Genomic DNA, 21,148 nt, shown 5'->3' with positions numbered 1-21,148 from the left:
GGAGGATATATTTCTGACGAGTATAAAGTGTTGTTTCTCAAAAATATGTGTGAGACATATGCACTCAGCCTAGGTCACATCTAATACTTTATAGTAAATATTGTAAAATTGTGTCCTCCATTAAGTCAAGCCTACTGGATCTCTTATTTTCAAGTATGATGTGTTCATCCTAGTCCATGCTGATGTGACAATGGGGATTGGTGCTTTTGCGGAAACTTTATTTATAAGTATGTATGATTTGTTTTGTCTACAATATCATTTGAGGCAGAGAGGTAACTATTTGGGAAGTTGAACTGTCATGTGCTAACTATTAGTTTGTCCCAGGAAATAAAAAAAAATGTGGCCTCAGGAAAGAGATGGTTAAAAATAAAAAGGAAAGGAGAAAAGAAAGCATTTTCTTGCTTTGGTGCAACATCCAATAACTATTGTGTTTGAAAACTTCTTTATATATCATAAGCTTTCTCTCAGCTTACAGAATAGTCAACCTCTTGGCTGGCTGTTACTGCAGACTTTCTTAAATATCCATAGAGAATGTCAATCCTTTACCATACAGATGTGAAAATCTGCAATCTTAAATCAGGCAACAGGTCCTTTTCCAGCATTTACTGGTGTTTTGGCTGCAAACCACTACCCAGGAAGAAATAAAACTTATTATGTGAATGAGAATGAATTGTGATTAAAAAAAAATCCAGGTGAGAGAGAGACAGAGACAGAGAAAGAGAGAGAAAGAGAAAGATTTCCTGTGCACTGAAAAAAAGTGTGAACTTGGCTGGAATCAGGGGAGTTGATAGTATCCCTTTAAACTGTGGTACTGCAATTGATCTCTGTATGTTTTCTGGTATTCGTCCCTTTGGAAGGAGAATGAGAGCCAAGATCATTGGCTGTGCTGTGAAGCTGTCACATCTCAGTACTGAAAAGGCACAGTGCAAGTGAATTGAAACAGACTTTAGCTTTCTATTCCATATCGCCAAGAGCTTTAAGGATGATGAACCAAGTGAATGCTTTATTTAGGGCTAAGTGAGATACAGATCCCTCCAGTCTGACAGCGTTTCAGCCTCCGGAGTGAGAAAGCAGAAGCAACAGCAGCAGAAGCAACAGCAGTAGCAACAGCAACAGCAGCAGCTCCTGCTGAAGTCCGGTAAAGAGAACTTGATCTCTAGTTCATCCTGGAACTCCACCTGGGATCGTGCACTGTCCAGGGTCCTGAAACATGAACCAAACTGCAAGCGTGTCCCATCACATCAAGTGTCAGCCCTCGAAAACAATCAAGGTAGGACCCAGATTTTCTCTCCTCTCTCTACTTCTGCATATGTATCTTCCTTTATCTACCTAGCACACGGACATTGGTATGGCAGGACATTGACAGTGGAGATACCTAGTTGGTTTGAGTTTGAATCGAAAGTTGGATCTGAGTGAAGCATTTGGTTCTGTTTGCATTTGTGTGTAGACAGAAAGAGTAGTTCCCACTTAACTATTCTTTTACCTTGTTGACTTTTGATTTTTTGACTGAGAATCTGTCAATGCCATATTTCAGGAAGAAAGTTTAGTGAGCTTCTAGAAGAGTTTCTAGTCCACATTAGTTTTCTTGGTGGAACTGGTGAAGAATTTACAAACTACTGGAAACAAATAACATTTTAAATACAAATTTGATAACAGTATTTCATTGTCATATGGATTTGGGACTTTTTATCCTTTCCAAAGAAATGTACATCCTTCATTGTGAGAATTGAACTGGTGGTTATACTAAAGTGACTATAGTAAGTGAGTATAAAACACATGTTCATGTGTATGCTATCATATAACTCAAAATCAGTGAGATAATTGGAGACATTCTGTAATTCAGGTGCTTATTTTAAATTTGAGGCTTGTATGATATGGTTAAAGGAAAAGGACCAAGCTCGGAATTTTACTATTCTGTTTTATTTTTAAGTAATGTTTACATCTATTTCTTTGTTCGTATTTGGGATGTTTTCACTTACAAGGACACTTATAAATAACCAGAGTTTCAATGAAGGAGTTGCTCTATCTTGCCACTTATCTGTATTAGATTATTATCTGTGTGGATGCTTTGCATCTTGGGGAAAAGTGATGGGTTTCTCTGGAACTCTTTTACAGAAAAAAACCTGATAAACTGGTGGATTATCCTTAGTTACTGAAATCTCTAATTCACGTACAATTGTAAACCTTTTACTGAGATTCCAAAATTTGAGCAGACTGGCTTTTTATGATTACATTGCTTTTTGGTTTGTATCTCAAGCCTTTGAAAATACCACATAGACTGTAATTACAAGAGGAATCTAATTTTCAGCAATAAGTCTCTTTCTTGTGAACTTACCTACCTTTTGTTAGAGTCTTTCAGTGATAAATAGACCATAAACTGAACATTTTCCTCTATTTATCTGCAATTATTTTTAAAAGCAGTGAGGTTTCCAGAATATATCAAATGATGCATAATTAGACTCCCATCATATGTAAACACATAGAGTTAACTGAAATCATGAAGAACCCAAATTTAGACAATTTACACCATCTCTAATGGCAAAAGCAAGATGTTTTCAGGCATTGGATTTTCTGCAGTGTCCAAGTTTAGAAATAAAATGCTGAGCTTTAGGATTTAAGTTTTTCTCTGCATGTCAGATTCTCACATATGTCAATTATATAAGTATACCATCACCAAACAATCCTGAAACAGTACATACATGACAGTCCACATTGAGATATATAAACTCTAGAGGGAAATATGTGTTGTAGCCTAAAGTTGGATAGAATTATGACTGGCTTATCTACCTTTGAGTATGTTTAGAAAACCATAAAATAACCAGTGGTTTTCTGTTTAAGTGTTTGAGGTCATAAGAATCAAGTGTTTTATTTACCCTTTTATTTATCTGTTAAGGACAAATGAGTGCTACTTTCTGGGACTCAAAATCATTGCCGTATTGGTACTCTGGCATTGACTGCCCTCAGACAAACTGTGGAGGCAAAAAAAAAAGTGTTTCTAGTGTAAGGGTTTTGCATCATCTTGCTGATCTTGCAGATGCTGTTTTTTCATTCTAACTGCAGCCACTGGATTGAAATGAAAGGCATCATAAAAATCGGACAACCCACCACTTAGCAGTGTATTATATTAATGGCTTAATGAAGGAGTCTTGAATCAAAGTTCTGGGTGATTTGTTTAATTGTACAAGTTAAGTTCTTTTGTTCCCCCCCTTGATATTGCTCTGGGGAGTAAAAGATGCTTGTGATGTTCATAAAGTATATATAGTTGCAAGCATTAAACTATTAAGGGAGTAATTACTTGAGTATTTTTCAATTTGCAACGGTAAAAAGGGATGAGTGGAAAGCTCTCTTACTTCAAATTATGTGCTCAATTATGAAACATTTATGGCTTTTGGAATTTATACTAAAAGTGGCTATCTATATTTAGGTAATGCATTAGCCTATGAACAAAATGCAGTAACAATCTAAGAAAAAACTCTGTGATGAGAGGTTTTTGGAAAGCTATGAGATATTAGAGCTCAAAAGACTCTTTGAACTTTTACAATCTATGTTCTTTTGTTTTAAGCATGGTTTTTGAGAGTTAATTTTTCCCTCACTCTTAAAGTTACTATCTGAAAGTTTTAAATAAAACTCCCTTATGGAATCTGGTTGGCCTGCAGATAATGATAAGTGACCCACTTACTTTGGAGCTCTGGAAATACCCAGATACTTAATAACTTGTAAATTGCTCCATTTTAGAAATTCTGAAACCTCTAGGGACTTTTCTCCCATAGTTCAGTGTAATAATCCTCTCAGGAATTGTTCCCCATTGTCAGTGTAGTAAACACTGGCTGTTCCTTCTCTTGACAGTTTAGCTACTGCTAAAAAGAATGTAATGGGAATGAAAGAAAATGAATTGCATTGACTAAAATTAGCTTTAAAGGCCAAAATGTGTAGGAGGAGAAGGAACAGGTGTGTGTGTGTGTGTGTGTGTGTTTTCCCCACTTGAAGTTTAAAAAATGATGATATCTGCAGCGGGTCAAATTCAGCAACTGTTGCCAATGAAGATTGCTTGTGGTCATTGTGGTGGCAGAGTTGGAGAAGGAGGGTTGGAGAGGAGTCATAATGGAATAAAATGTTCAACATTATTCAGCTGGCTTGACATTTCTTTTTGGCATTCTCCAGCTCAACCAGTCCCTGACAGATTTTTTTCTGATGTACTTGAGCAGGTATGTTTCTATAGTGAAAACTGATAAGAAAGAACAGAGCAGAGAAAGTCAAATAAAGGTGCCAGGCATGTTCTCAGATGACTTTGGACGGAATGCTGAATGCAATGCACTCATAAAACCTTCTCTCATTTCAGAGTTTGTAAAGCAATAAAACTTTTCCTGAAATGACTGCAAATCTTCCCATCAAGGTAGCAGTACTCTAAAAAGAATCTCACTCTGAGTTCTGTAATGGAAAGTTTTAAGGACTCTCTGGGAATGCTAAATACAGATCTAATCTTGGCTTATTATAAACTTGGTTTCTGAAGAATTGTCTCCACGTCGGGCAACAAACTTGGATTTTTCTTCCCTGTCTTGGCTTCTCTTATTTACACTGAAAGCAAATTAAAACCTCTAGTTAAATCTCTAGTTTTGGTTTACTTTTTTTCCAGTGGAATTGCAAATTTAGAACTTTGCTTAAAAAAGTGAGAATTTTTTTGTGTCTTTCATATTTTAATATAAATCTAGCATCTCTGTATTTCTAGGGGTGGTAAATGAAATCATCTATCCTTTTTTTGAAGTTAGAAGTTGTGTGTGAATTAACGGGGTTGGTGATTCCTGGATCAGCAATCATATATATTTTATTTTATTATGGATACTCCAAAATATAGTACACATATTTCTCTACTTTTCCTGTCTAGTGACCCTTTTCTATCAGTCTCTCTCCTTCCCTTCCCTCTTTTCAAAACCTGCCTTGTTTGTTCTATCACTTTCTTCACACTCAGGTTCCAAGTTCTATGCAGAAAAGAATCCCAAGATCTAAAAGTTCTAGGTTCTTTGTACATACTCCTGCTGGAGTGGCTGCAATTTTTGCAAAACATATTTGAAGTTCTCTTTAGGATTTTTATTGTCTTCAAAGTAGAACATTTATGAGCAGGCAAATTCTTCCTTTTCATGATAATTTTGACTGCCTTTTATATTGAAGCGTTATTATGCAAGTTAAGGCTTTTTCCCCTTACTACGTCTAGCCCACAGCCTCATCCAAAATTCTAGTATAAGAAACTGGAGATAAAATAAGGGAGCAAAAGAGAGTGAAAATCTTATCACAAGTATTTTTTATTAAATCTGTAGACTCAAGGGCATGATGGTTAGAAAATGATTTCTGTCTTTAGCAAATTGGTATTTTGGGTTGTGGCATTATGATGAGTTGACATGGTGAGATTGGCTTGGAATTGCACCCACTGACATCTTACTGGTTGTTAATTCCACACCCTTTGGCTAAAGAATGGGTACCACCTCTGTATTTCACATGGTACTTGGGCTAGTGTTGCAATTTAGTCTCAAAGAGTATTTCATAATTAAATATCCAAATTACACCCACAAAAAATTAGCAATACAAAGAACATATAAGAAAAAATTCCAGCTGTTTGTGTTTTCATAATGTCATTGGCACATTGGGTTCTTGTCCCCCAGGACAGAAATCAAGAGAGTCAAAAACCTGCAGTAGAAAAGTAAAAGCTTATTAGCTTGTACACAAGGGAGGCACAAGAGAACTAGTGCAGAAAGGAAAGGGGCAAGTGACTGGCTTGTTAGGGAGAGGGATGGTGGGGCTTTTTATTACACAAAGGCTGGGGAGGAGCGCCTTGTCATGGCATGTAGAGGTAGGGTTTTTCTTGTGCTTGCACTGTTGTTCGACATGCTATCACATGTGATGCATGTATTGTTAGCATGCTAGGTGTCCACCCCGGGTGTGATTTTTAGTATGATAATGGGGCTGGGGTCACCTTCAGACAACTCCTGGGTTCAGGGGTGCATGTGTAAGGCCAGGAAAGTCCTGAGGCTGCAGAATGTGGATCTTGGTGGTGTCTATCTAATTCTCTTAGCTTGCTGATTGGTTGGGGCTTTACCTTGTTAGGCCAGGGGCCTTGCGGATGACTACCTCGTTAGGCTGGTTCCTGTCTCAACAACATGCAAAATGTAACATCCCTCCAATTTCACTATTATGTGAAATTCTAAGTGCAAAGATTATAATATGCTTCTATAGTGTACCTTGTCTTAGAGAGTCTTCTTAGTCCTAATCCTAAGGACTTTAGTCGTAAGGGGAAAAGAGGAAAGAAACTTTATTAAATTATGATCTCAACACAGACTCAGATGTACTAAAGGAAGAGTTATCACCAGTATTCAGTGAACCCTACAGTTCCACTTGGCAAGGTACAGATTTTCCTTCAGCATTAGGAGAATGGGCCATTCTCTTAAGTGGTGATATTTGAAAAAGCCAGGAGAGAAGACTAACAAAAATTAGAAGAAGGATGTTGTATGTGTGAGAATTTTTTCTCTCTCTTAGAAATGGTCTACATCTTTTTAATTATTCTGACACAACTTCCTCTTATGCTGAAGGCAAAAATCACAGCCTGTGATAAACATGAATAGAACCACAAGTTAGAAATACTGCTGATGACCAATTTATAGTCATTTACGATTTGCATTTATGACCAAGTATTTAAACTTTAAAAGATTGTAAGACAATTTTATTCCAAATGATTATAAATTCAACTGTTTTCAAAAGGAAGTGTTCAAGATTTTTATTTTCTTTTTAATAAAGAGTGACAATGCTAAAACAATTGGTAAGTTTGTTACTTTATTGTTTTTTTCATAGTAAAATAGCAAGTTTATTTTTTTTTATTTGACATTTATAGTGTTTGAATGGCAACTTTTACTTTGAGGAAGTATTGTCATAAAATGTATTTTTGAGTAGATCAGAAAGGCTTTTGAAAATATTTAATATTACTTTATTTGTTTTTTGGAAAAGTAAGATATTAATAGTTTTCTGCAAACTCATGTTTTGGTCAGGTAGTAAAAATATTCTTGATGATAAATTTGTGATGACAAATCACTAATTGTCCCTGAAAAGATATGGTTCTACAAATGTAGCATGAAATAAATAAGCTCAAGCTGTACTTCTCAAGTGTGGTCCCCTGTCCAGCAGCATTAACATCCCCTGTGAACTTGTTAGAAATGCAAATTCTTGAGCACTACCCAAACCTAATCCATTAGAAACTCTGGGGGTAGGGCCCAGCAATTGGTGTTTTAACACGCTCTCTGGGTGATTTGACATTAAAGTTTCAGAAACACTGAGCTAAAGGACTACTAAATAAGACACACTTGTGCTTGTCTTCCTGAAAGAATGGTCTGTGTTTGGATATCACAGATGGAGCCTGACAACTTCAAAATGATGCTTAGGGTTATTAAATAACATAAATTCTATGAAATTTGAGATCTCATTGGGTGCATCTTTTTTATCCCTCACAGGGCTTACTTGACACAAAGCCTTTCATATAGTAGACATTGAATAAATTTTTGTTGATTATTAAATGATTATTAAGTTCTATCGGCTTTTAAATGAACTAAATAAATGTTTAAGACCATGTAAACCAAATTGGAAGCCTTGCTCTGTTTTTTAAATTTATAACAAATTTCTCAAAAAAGTGTATTGACATTTTGTTTGGCTTGCAATGGTTTTGTTCTCTGACTTCGGTTTGAGGCCATCTGGCAATCAACACTTTTTGGTAACTAGGGAGATCCATAGTCACACTAAATAGAATGTGTGCTGGACAAGTGTTTCCCTTCTTGCCAGCTTGAGCTGTAATTTAGCAACACAATGGTAGTCAGAAATATCACAATAGCCTTTCTCCTCTTCATAAATGTTCTTTAGCCCTTGGATACGTGCCATGCTGGTGGGATATAACTGGCAACAATATACCACAGTTGGAACAAAACTAATCATCATTTTCAAAACTGACCTCACATGGACAGACCTGGCATGGTGTTACATTAGCAGAACTAGATTTAAGCTGGGAGGTAAGCCCTGAAGTAAAAGAAGTTTATCTTCTGAACAGGCTTATCTCTTGGAAATTCTTCACAGAACTCATATTTTTGTGTGTTTGTTTTTCAGTTATGGTCGGGAAGAAAGATCGCACCTACACAGCCCACCCTACTACCTGCAAATGGAGCAAAAGGCAAACTGGTTGGGTTTTCCTTTGGAGGGTCATTCTTAACTTGAATTCTCACTTTCCCTGCACCACAATGAATCATGTGGCCTTGGGGAAGGCAATTAACCCTGTTGAGGCTTTTCTTCCCACTAACAGAAGGGCAATAAACTTAAATTATCTCCCAAAACAAAAATGCTATGTAAGTGCTTTGTATTATAATTTGTTCTAGTAGCAATTTTTAAGGGATATGACATTTTCATAGAGAGGTGTATAGTGAGAATCAATTTTTATGACATAAAAGCTGAGAATTTTATTTGCAATTATTATTAACTATAATGATGATAAAAACTCATTTTGAAGTCACCAGAGAGCTGAAAAGTATCTTCTAATATTGTAGTAACATCTGCAAGATTTCATCATGGACCTATACCAGGAAGGTAGAGAAAGAAGGAGATTGAGTTTAAATGCCATCTAAAGGAGTGATTAATTCAATAAAAAATGCAATTACTCATCCATGTGCTGTGCTACAAAAACGGGAGATACATGGGATAGCTGCATGGATTGTACATGTGGTTGAATTGAGGAAAAGTTTTATCATGATATGGATACAGCCTTCCTACTACCTCTGGACTCACTGTTTCCTTTGCCTCATCTACCTTTCCACACAAAGGTGCTTTTAACAAACTCCTATCTTACTTGAAATCTAATATACAATTTACTTGGTGAAAGTAGTCAGACTCCCCTAGACAGACAGGCATGATCTCAACTAACCACCTATATTCTCACATAATCTTCTCTGTATCTGCTTAATATCAATTAATGTTCTGAGTTATAACTACTTGTTTCCACGTAGCTCTCTCTACTAGCTCATAAAGGGCTCTAAAGGGTCTCCGTCTTTTACTCTTGGTAATTCTGGTGCCTAGCCCAATATATAATGCCTAAAAGGTGCTCAATTAAGATTCTTTGAATGAAAGTCAAAGAAGGCTACAAACTCATTTGTCTTCCCAAGAGATGCAGTCTGACTTTAGAGTTCAGAAACATACCAGTCTTCCATGACTTAAGCAGAAGAAACATTTTACTTTAAAATAGGTAAACAATGTTTGGAGAGATGACAAAGGGGACAACAGATATGCTAATCCTCTTGAGGATGAGTGGCTTCTGTAAATCAAAAGCAGGTTTTGCCTTATGAATGTCCTTCTACATTAGGGTTGAGGAAAGTCTGACTCCAAACAGAGACATTCTCTGACTCTCTGTTTTGGAGCTTGGGTTAGCATAGCAGAAACAAATTATTGCTGATGATAAAGGATACGGCATTGTAGGGGGACTATTGGCTTTGGCACTTTAGTGAGGTTTTTTCTACTCAGAAATCTTAATTTCTAAGATGAATCACCACTGTTGGATTGAAAAACACCACTTCTCACAACTCTGGTTTCCAGGATTTTTCCCTAAGTAAAATATGCTCCACTTTATTTTAATGGAAAGTAAATAGCATGAAAGTACTTATTACATTTAATAGATGGACCCTTTACTTGAATAATTTTTTTGAGATGGTGAATGAATTAGGGCAGAAAGACTATGCAAGACAGATATTCTTGATCAAAGAAGGACAGCTATGACAACATTTTTCCTTTATGTATATCCTCTGAAGGAAATAAAATCAGATAAAAGAACACACTTAAGAAATATTGACTTTGGTTATGGGTGAGCATAGCATGCCTGATGGATAGAGACTTGGACTTGCTCTTTCATTGTTTCAGTCCTTCAACATTTAGTAAAAGAGGATTCAAATATGGATAGAGTGATACTGTTTGTTTTTAAGGAGGACAGCCTGGAATACAAATGAATACAATTACAGTATAAAGTGATAAGTGCTAGGTGGGGGAAATACAAGGTTTTTTGGGAGCATTCACAAAGCCTAAATCAGAATGCTACATAGGAGTTAGATTGATAAAAGGGAAGAAAATATTCCAGGCACAGAGAAAACATGTGCAAAAGATAAAGAAACAAGACAATGTAACTGTCATGAAAGCATTTATTAGTTGAGACTGACTATATTGTAGAGTGCAAGTGACTAGGAGGGGTAGGAAATGAGGCTACAAAAACTTATGGGGGGCTGTATTTCGTGTTATCTTTCAGAATTTGACTGTATTCTGAGGGCAACGCTTAGAGGCAAGTAGTGTAAAGACAAGATCATGAGATCTAAATTCACGACCCAGTTCTGTGACCTTGGGACCCATTCCTGAGGTTTGTGTCTTTAGGTAGAAAGTAAAGATGGTGACACATTCCTGGTTCCTCTTTCAGGATAATCTAAATGTAAGATGTTATTAGCCAGACAGGTGTTCCTGTAGGTAAATCTTAACAAGAACAAAAGATTTGTTCATTAGCTTGATTTAGTACCAGCTACTTTCATGAATGCTAATAATAACTGGTCTTTAAGTACTTAAATTTTGTGGCGACGTTTTAGTACCAAGGAGTCTTTTTGGGCTAATGACAACCATTGAGCTGTACCAAAATTTTCTCTTTCAATATCTGAAGATAACATACAGATAACCATTTTTATGGTATATTGGTTTCTGATTGTCTTTTCAATGCCCGATGGTGCATGAATGACCTCTGTTAGTGGCGTTAGATGTAAGCATAAGAGGTGCCTGTAAATTTCAGATGTAGAGGTGGGAAAGTTCTTGCCTTCCTACTCTCCTAATAACATAAGCCATATGGTGTCTTTAGTACAGACACCTTGGGTTTCTTGAAGGATCAGGTCCAAAGGTCTCTCTCAGTGACTCACATGACTTTTCAGAGGAGTCAGCAAAGATTGAAGCACATTTGATGTGCTGCAGTTCTACAACCGTAAAATTTTAGATGTTTCTTGGAGAACTCTACGCTAGACTCTCATTTTGCATACAAGAAAGCTGAGGATTACAACAGGAAGTAGGTGAGCTGAGATTTGCCCCATGTATTCTTTTAAACAGGAACCACACACACACATATATAAACCATCATACAGGATTGTCTCATGATTAACACTTGGTATGACTACAATGGTTTTTCTCCCCTTTCTACCCCTCACCCTTTAAATGATCATGGTCCTTTGAGATCTGGGGTAAGTTAAAAGAACATGTAGATTTTATTAGTCAAGATGCTTTTAGTTGAAAACACCAGAAAATTCTAAATGAATTGGTTAAAAGAATGAGAAAAAAAATGATAATTTCACAAAATAATAAGTCCCTTGGTAGAGCACTTCAAGGGTCAGTTAATTCTGTGCTCAAATAGCATGACCTTGGACCCACGCAACTTGCACTATTCCATTTTGTCTTTCTCAAACTATCTTCTGTCGTGGTTACTATACACCTGCTCCAGTTCCATAATTGGCCAGCAGACATGACAACTGATAATGTTCAATAGACAAAGAGAAGTTTCTTCCTTGGAGTTTCTTTCTAAGAAAGAGTCCCACACAGGTTTCCCCTCAACCCTTGTTGCCTAGAATTAAGTCCTACACTAATTCGGTATCCATTGCACTTGAAGATGCACATGGTTAAGTGGAGGAAATAGAAGAAGAGTTTACTCAAATAAACATGGGGATCTGTTAGAAACAATTAGGGAATTTGGGTGGTTTGGAGGGAAGAAACCAAAAATATGTACCACAGAGATCAGCAAGAAAGATTTTGGAATTTGATGATCATATAATGTATACCATACTGCAAAAGACAGGCAAAACTGTGGTTCAAGCATTGTTTCAACAAGGTGTGATAAACCAAAATATAGCATTGTCTCTGATTTCTTCACAGCAGAGACTTTTTCCATCACTTTTGAGCAAATGAGTGGGCAGTTTGTCTTCTTTGATATTAAATGACTAAGTATCTGAGCAATTTTTTTTTTTTTTGAGGAAGATTAACCCTGAGCTATCATCTGCTGCCAATCCTCCTCTTTTTGCTGAAGAAGACTGGCCCTGAGCTCACATCTATGCCAATCTTCCTCTATTTTATATGTGGGATGCCTGCTACAGCATGGCTTGATAAGTGGTGCATATGTCTGCACCAGGGATCTGAACCGGTGGACCCTGGGCTGTTGAAGCAGAATGTGAGAACTTAACCACTGCACCACCAGGCCTGCGCCTCCAAGCAATTTTTGCTTTGTGTTTTCATTTTGTTTTTTCTTTTTACATGTCTTTGGGCTTTTTTCTCTTTGGGTAAGATAAGGGGAAATAATGTTGATATTCTTCGTCAAATAATTAGGGTTGTTCAGGCCTATCACAGTGACCTCTTCTCTGGTACCTTTAGGGCCTTGGAGCCCTCAAACCCTCAGGAACATTTAAACACCCAAATGCCTCCAAGGTTAAGAGGTAGCATAAAGTTTATGGTTAGATGTACAATTGAAACTGTGGTAACCAGAGAGACCATGCCTCATCGAAAGACATACCAGAGCAAACCCAATCCCCTTCCCAAAGAAATATCTTGGCGGGGTACTTATGATGGGACCATAAAATCTATAGGATCACACCAGAAACAATTTTAAGAGGGGCTCAGGACCTCTGGCTTGTGTGCTGTTGATAAATACCATGGATTTAATTACTAGATGCTGAACACCAACAGACTTCTGTCTCCCACCAAGTCCTCTCCCTTGACTTCTATTCTTAGATGTTGCTCTTTACTCAATATTGTCACTTAGGTGTCTAATAGATGCTATAAACTTATTACATTGAATCAGGACTTTCGATCCTTGCTGCCTACCTCTCTCTCAGCTAATTTCATTAAACGATACCACCATCTTCTTTTCAGAGGCTTAAGCCAAATCCTAAGGCTCATCTTTTTGTCTCTTCTCTTCAATCCACCATCCAATCCATCAGCAAGTCCTATCCATTCTACCTCCTAAGTGTATCTCTAGTCTAACCACTTCTCTCCACTTCCACCACCATCACCATCACCCCAACTCCCTGCACACTCACATTTCACCTGGATTGTGGCAACAACTTCAGAGGACTCCTGGCTTCCAGTGTGCTTCACCATAATTAACTCTCCACTCACTAGCTGAGCGGTGGTTTTAAAATGTTACTCTAATCACTTTGCATACCTGGTTTAAACTTTAACTTTGCTTTAAGAAAACAACCTCAGATCCTTAACCTTACTCTTATGACCTTCAGCTACCTGGTCCCTGTTTTTCCTTCTAACTATATTGTGTCCCATTCTCTGCCCCAACCCACTCTCATGACTATCCTCCAGCCAAATGGCCTCCTTCCTGAGCCTGAAACAAGCCAAGCACTTTGCCATACCATGGTCTTTGTGCTTGATGTTTCCATCGTCCAGAACACTTTCTCCTATCACCTCCCGTAGCACCTTTCTGGTTTGAACTTGGGCCTCTTCTGATGAACCCTGCCCCTCTAGGTTGTGGTCACCCTTATGTTAGTGCTGCAGAAGCTCATAACCAGAGGTGATAATTGTCTTATGTTATGCGGATAGTGTTGCTTCTAAGGTCTACCAGACATGGGGGAGGTGAGTACTCTTACCTCCCTGAAGGCTTTTAATCTTTGTTATCTTCTCTATCAGGACCCTTGCAGAAGAAGGTATTTTATTATATGTTTATATAGGTCATACAGGTCATTTTACTATTGATCTTTTGTTTTATAAAAGAACATTTCTGGATTCTGTTTTCCAATTCTTTGCTTACCAATGTGTTAATTCAACACATATTTATTGAATATACAATAGACACAATGTTACACAAGTGAGGATACCAAAAGGCATACACACAGAGCCAGTCTTTAAGAAGCTTACAATCTAACTTCTTTCCCCCTCTCCTTTCACCTGGGATGGAGGAGGAGGACATGGAAAACTAAGTCAGGGGTGGAAATAGAGTGTGAATGTGCTCTGGGAGATCAGAGAAGGTGCCCCTTGCTCCAATTTGTAGAAAGGAATAACCTTTGAATTGAGACTTGATGAGGAAGCAATAGGATCTTGGTGAAGAATCTGAGGAGAAAGGGATGTTCCAGATGGTGGAATGTGTAAAAGCACACAGGTGAGGGAGACCACCACCATCATCATCATTGCGTCATGAACACACCATGATACACATGGTTCTAGGTTCCTTTCTGAGATATCTCTAAATCCCATGGTGACTGAGCATGGAGGGAGTTCTTCTTCTCATTTTATAGATAAGGACATTAATCTTTTCAATGTCTCCCAGACGGTAAGAAGTGGAGCTCGTATTTGAACTCAGATAAGTTTGCTATAAAACTCAAGCTGACGGCTCAGGTTTCCTAGCTCCTATTTTAGAGTTCTCTCTGCTCCCCCATGTTCCCATGAGCTCCGAAAGACGTAGTTGCTGTTACCCAGGGCCCTCTGCTGCTTTAAGCCTCAAAGTTAAGCTTACTGTTTTCTCCCACAGGAATGTCTTGTGTCCCTCCTTTTTGCCTGCCTGGTAGATAGTGCTCGTCATTTTGAACTCACTTCACAGGGAATTCACCTCTTCTCTGAAGCTCTGCCTCTTCCTCACTCTCTCCTTTCCAGCCCCAGGAAGACTTCTTGCTTTGTATTTCACTGGACCTGCAACACACCATTGCCTTGACATGTATTTGTCTTCTTACCCTCTCCTTTTACCTTTTTCCTTATCCTATCCACCTTCTGCCATCCGTCTCATCTACAGCTAGACTGCAGGCTCCTGGAGGCACAGGCAGTATCTCATTTGTCATTGTGATTTTAGTGTCTATTACTGTCCCTGACATGGAGTTTGCACTCAAAAAGGGCTTGCTGAACGAAGGAGTGAGTAAGTGGAGGCCATCCAATATGGAGAATGATATGTTACTGCTCCAGAATATTCTTCATAATATTAATGTTTCCTTTCATTTGGTATATAGTCACATGGCTCTCAATCTGGCAGAAAATATAAGTATTAGAAATGAAGTCAAATGTTCTTTGCTTTTTCCAAGGATTTTCTCCTTTGTTGTGCATGTGTGTGTGAGAAAATATAGAGTTGAGTTTTAAAAATGTAAATATAGCTGTAGTTGGCTTACTGCTAAGTTATTTCATTAGTGTTTAGCCGGAAAGGTTTTAAAGTGATTTCAAATGTGGAGAAATTATTTTATGTGAGAAGAAAATGTCTTCTGAGAGCCTACTCTGTGCCAGAAATTCTAATACCAACAAATTCATTTATTTTTCACCACTTTCCTCCTAAGGAAAGTAGTGGGGACCAGTATTTTAAATAGTTGGTCTTGGTCAAGCACTCTGCATTCAGTACCTCTTTTAACAGTGCAGGACAGACATGGTCCTCATTCTAGCAAAAAATATCAAGGACTTAATCATCTGAGTAAGGAAGAGGTAAAACCAGGTCTCACGCTGGTCCCTCCTTGTCTCCACAGTTCAAGCCCCTTGCATTAGACTACGTGGTAATATTGCTTATGGAAAATATCCAATTTAAGGGTCTTCCCTCTAAAGCACATAGGCACTTGGTTCTCCAGGCAATCACTGCATATAGACAGATTTGCCTTTGCAAAGTCTCACATTTTCGCTGTCACCACCACACTTTAAGTCCTCATCACATATCACTAACAGATGGGGCCAACTGGAAATAGCAGAACTGGGAACCCAGAATTCAATGAAGCAGGAGAAACAATACAGAGTCCAGAAAGTGCATCTCATGGGAATACCAAGTAAGACATAACAACATATGCTAATTTCAAAGGATAGTCTAGGGTCTGGGAGAGACAAGACATTCAGGAGCAAAATCAAGCTCACACAGGTATGGAAGAACAGTGATTTTAAGTTAATTTGGACTAGTGATTTCTTAAAAGTAGAGAGCCAAGCAGAGGAATCCATAGCAATTTGGGCCTAGCTAGAGCCAGAGTAAGAATATCAGCAACAACCACCACCAGAGAAACGTGGGTGCTCCAAGTATTTGCAAAACACTTTTAGATAGTTTCCTATTGAATGCTAACTGCAATCCTGTAAAAACACATATACTTATTGTCGATAGGATATAACAAAATGAAGAAGGAAATGTGTGGTGTTGGAATAAGAGTAATAGCAGTATGTAATGAATGAGGTATACGTTATACAGTTTTATAAATTGCAATAAATTTTGGAAAGGCAGCTGCCAAGAATGTGGTTGTGATTGTCTAGACAAATACTTGGAGCATTTAAAATGCTGGGCTGAATTTTTCCTGGTCTGCATAATAGGGCAAAGGAGGCGGCTTACATTCTGGATACCATTTGAGTGCAATAGACCAAGGGCATAGTGAAGCTAGGACCAAGGGAGGCAAAGACAGCAACAAATATCATGTCACAGTGCACGTGTGCTGTTCCTGGCTGCTATGGTCATAGAGTCCAAGTTCTGCTGCTGACGGCACAATAAGAAAACCACAGGTGAAGGTACAGAACAGTTGGTAGAAGTAGAGCTATACATGTCCTATCTAGCTTCATCTTGGGGGAAGATTTGAGAAAGAATTTGAAATGAGTTTGTGGGATAGACCAAGAGTAAGATCTAGTGGGGGGTCTTGGGTAAATAAATAAAAACTGAATGTTCAAATGATACCAGACACAGTGTATCTGTTGCATCTTCCACAGAGACTGTCAGTCAATGAAATAAACTCACGATTTCCTGTGTCCATTTGGTCTCATTTTGTCTAACTCAGAATTTCTCAACCTCAACCCCAATGATACATTGGATCAGATCACTCTTTGTTGTGATAGCTGTCCTGTGTGTCGCAGGATGTTTAATAGCATCTCCGGCCTCCACTTGTCACTAGCACCCTCCCATTGTGACTAAAAGGTCTTCAGACATTGCCAAGTATTCTCTGGGAAGCAAGATCAGCCCTGGTTGAGAACCATTGACCTAACCGGTGGCCATTGTTACAGGTGAGGGAAGTCTGGGACTGGAAGTAAATGTGTCTCATTCTGGTCTTGTGGCTTTTTTGAATTGAGAGCCACTGTGACAGTCTATCCCAGGGCCTTTCTGATTCTGAGGTTGGTTGAACCACCCAAAGAGTGCTCAGAGTGTCGAATAATTATCAGCCAGCATTTATGGAGGGAGGAATTGAGTCAGAGAACTAGAACTCTGTCCCCAAATCACATGGAGGAACTGACACTTGAACTCCAGTCATAACACTCTGTAAACTGTCTCCTTTCTCTACAAGTGTCTTTTATCCTACACTTTGCCTATCCCCAAGCCTTAGGTATTGAGGAAAAGGCAAAATAAGTAGGACTTTAGGTCCTCCTGCATTTCCACCCCATCCCTGCTCTCACCTTGACCAAGCAGCACGACTATCATGATCCCATGTGATAGTTATTAATGGTCCTGTTAAAACAATAGCATATAAAATCCTCTACATTACCCTTTATGCCTGATTGGACTTAGGGAAGACAAAACCAGTCTTAACCCAGAGAAAAGGTCAAGAATACTCCTCAGGTGCTGTTGGAAACCTGTTTTCAAGAGTAAGGCGGGCTGAAGTTGCAGGGATGTTAAGTTTGCCAATGTACAAGGTATAAAGTTATAAGGACTGGGACCCAAAAAGACTGTTTCAACATCCGTTCCTGGTCTCTTTCCAGAAGGGGTCATTTTCTTGCCTCCGTATTTCACTCTCCTGGGCTACCCTGAGCTATTTTGCAAGAGTTTCTCCTGGCAGAGCCTTGACAAATTGTACCCCATTCTTGAGAATGTAGATTCTTATCCTGGTAGCATCTTGCTTGCCAATCTTTGAATTCTATATTAATCCAGGAATTTCTAACTCTTTCACTTTTCATAAAATAGGGAGCATCTCAAGGCAGGAAGAATAGATCTTGACCACTCACGTCTCCCCTATCTGCCTATCATGATATCTGAAATTCTACATTTTGAGACTGACTTTGTTGAATAAAGAGATTGACTTTCCCAGTTAGCATTTTCTGAAAAGCAGATGAACTTGAAAATTTTGACATATGTATATTTTGTCAGCCAAAGACAGAGTATCTATTTCAGGAGGCAATATTGCATACTTGTTAATTGTGTGCTTTGGAATCAAACTGCCTCAGTTCATAGTCCAGGTTGCCATTTTTATCAATATTATCTCAGATAAGTTTTCTAAATTTTTATGAACCTTGTTTCCTCATCTGGAAGGTGGGGTGATAAAATTCTCTATATTAGAACTATGGGAATTAAATGAGATGATATATGTAAAATATTTTTTTAAATGCTCAGGAAGTAATAGCCAACTCCATTGTTATTACTACTTTATTCCCAGGGGCCATCCTCCATGCAGGTTATAAATTAAAGAGATCATTCATAAAAATAAATGCAATTTTGGAGATTATCTTGGCAATTTCCACAATCATCTCTGAGTTATTAGAAAACAAGGATTATAGTGAATAGATCAATAAAAGTATAACTACAGCAAGAAAAAATGTTATTCAATGAATTATATTAAATCATCCTGATATGAATCAAATTCTTACTGTAATAAACATGTACAGTGCCTATATTAGACATTTTAAAATGTGATACACTTTTCTCCCTATTATAAATCCAGTCTTACGTGGATTTGTAGGCTTCTAACGGAATTTCCATCTTGACTATGAATTCCAGAGGACCAAGGATTTCCAAAAGAGTGAATCTTGTCTTATGCGTTAGAACTTTCAAAAAGAAGTGTAAATGTCACTAAAAGTTATAGCAGGTATTTGACATTTTAGATATAAAAACAGTTTTTTAAAAACTGGATAATTAGTGTTATTTACCTAAATAAATGTCTTCTGACCAACATTTTATTATTTTCTTAACCTGGGTCTTCGAAAGAGGATAATAATATAGTTAAATTGCTACTACCTTTACTAATTGAGTAAATTCTAGACATTTTAAGAAAAGTGTAGGACACAGGAGCTAAATAAATGTCTGCAGAATGAATGTTGCAACGTTTGGTCCTTAATGGCTGCCATTCCCTACCCCATGCATGTTCTTACTGTTGCTGTGACCTTTTCTGTTAGCCAGCTGGACGTTGTACTACTGGATGGTGTAACCAGTGATCTGGCCATCGTGACAAGGCAGATTTTGCTCTAGGGATCTAAATTGTTAATACCCACATCCTGATTTTATTAGCCAGTGCTACGTGTTACACACTGCCTGGCGATGTCGGGGTTAGAATCACCAGTCTCCGTAAGCAGAACTTCCAACGATCTAGAAAGACACAGACCTGTGGAAGGTCCACTTACAGAGGCCGGTGTCAAAAAATTCTGTGAGAGGTGAGGGAAATCATACATTTTCTCCTTTCCTCTTCCCTGGTCTTCTGTCATTCTATATAATACACGGAAAACCAATGGCAAAGGGAATGACCTCTTCTCAAAATAAGCTGTGTTTTATTCCAGAAGGATAAAAGTGATTTAAATTAAATAGCAATGGATAATCCCTTTGTTTATCATAAGGCATTGCCATTCCTATACTACATTTTAGCTATAAAATCTTTACATTCATAGCTATTTTCTCATTTTAACAATAGTTGTTTTCTCATTTAGGTGAGTTGTTTTCTCACCTAGTTTAAGACCTTATGCTGTTACTTTAGTAATGCTATGTCCATTTTTTTCTTCTTCTTCTTTTCTTGAGCTGTAGTAAAGAGAGTCACATCCTGCTGTCACCATGGCTTACCCCTGCCGCTCACTCCTGGGGAAACTGCTCGGCTGCCATGGTCTGTGTAGTGACAGGTTATGCCTTGGTGGACAATAAGCACAATGTGATTAGAGCCATTCTCACTTCCTGAAGTGCTGTTGCAAACCATCTACCCAGGTGTGTTAAACCAAGGAAACTGTCTCTATTTTCTCTTGCAGATTATAACCAGCAATATGCTATGATGACAATGGGGCTGGATATGAAAACAGAGTACTTTATTCTGAAAATCATTCCATTGCAACCAAATACATTTAAGATGATTCCTTTTTAATTTTTTTTTAAATTCTAAGAGTATATGTTTGTGTCAAAATTTCTGAGGTTTTTTTCAATCTTTTGGAAACTCCCAAACAAAAGTTCAAAGCTGGTAAACCTCAGTCCTTTCTTATATTTTGGTACACTACTGACTATTTACAATCTATAGGCATTTTGCATATAATTTAAGATTAGTTGATATATCTGGATTTAATGAAGTCACTCCCTCCCTACAAAAGAAGCTCGTTCGTCTGAATTGCAGTAATTCTGAACATTTAATGATTTGGATGCGCCTACTCTGGCTGCATAGTTAAAAGAACTGCTGAACAAATTCACAATTTAAACAGGATCACACAGAGTGCACATTCCAACTACTTATGTAACAAACTTTCTCAAGCTCTCCATTTTAATGAAAATATAGAACACTGAGCATTACTCTTATCTATTCATTAAAGACCAATTCTATTTTAGGTCCTTTTTTTCTACTGTAAGCTTTGTAGCTTAGTTTGTGTTACTCTCTGCATATGAAACTAATAAAATGGCATCTTTTTCAATTGACATCAGCCTTTCACTAATTCAGAATGCCTATTCTTTTAATTAATCCAAATTAGAGATTATGTTTCTCCCCAAACAAAATGCCTCCTTACATAAATTAAATGAGAGTTTTTGACGAAATGTTCCCTAACAGAGAGTAAGTAATTGAGATATAATTGTTTGTAGATGAAAAATAACTGCCACTTTCATGGCAAATGTGAGTTAAATGCAGATGATTTCCGTGATTATGATGTGTTTTATGTGGCTTTTTACACCGCTGTTTTGGAAGCACTCACAGTAGCGGGTGAGGCAAAAGCATCTTAATGTTTGTTTTAGTGTTTGGCAACAAATACAGTCTATAAAATATGTAGCAGTTAATATTAAAAGCTCATGCCAGATCGTGACATAAAGAGTTTATTCAATCTCTTTAAACACATCAATTTAAAGCTTCATCTGAATGAGTTCTCGTTTAGCATTTGGGTTTATTATGATTTTCAGCAGGTGAGCCGTGGGCAAGGTGGGAGTGTGTGTCCTCTCCCCTCTTCCCTGCTACTGGCACAGCCTGCAAACCGAGAA

The 21,148-nt window shown here is 37.8% G+C and overlaps 1 protein-coding gene across 1 annotated transcript in view; it reads left to right on the top strand.

The window, feature by feature from the left end:
- Positions 1-478: 478 nt before the first annotated feature.
- The window catches only part of DPP10 (dipeptidyl peptidase like 10), a 1,232,656-nt gene continuing 1,211,986 nt past the window's right edge, over positions 479-21,148 (top strand). Inside the window, exon 1 of the mRNA XM_070581203.1 lies at positions 479-1,270. Coding sequence (XP_070437304.1) covers positions 1,211-1,270 — 60 coding nt within the window. The 5' untranslated portion in view covers positions 479-1,210. The remainder of the gene's footprint in view (positions 1,271-21,148) is intronic.

This window comes from Equus przewalskii, chromosome 17 (genome assembly GCF_037783145.1).
Source record: "Equus przewalskii isolate Varuska chromosome 17, EquPr2, whole genome shotgun sequence".
Lineage (NCBI taxonomy): Eukaryota > Metazoa > Chordata > Mammalia > Perissodactyla > Equidae > Equus > Equus przewalskii.
The sequence above is the reverse complement of the archived record's forward strand: the minus strand, read 5'-3'. Positions and strand labels throughout refer to the sequence as shown.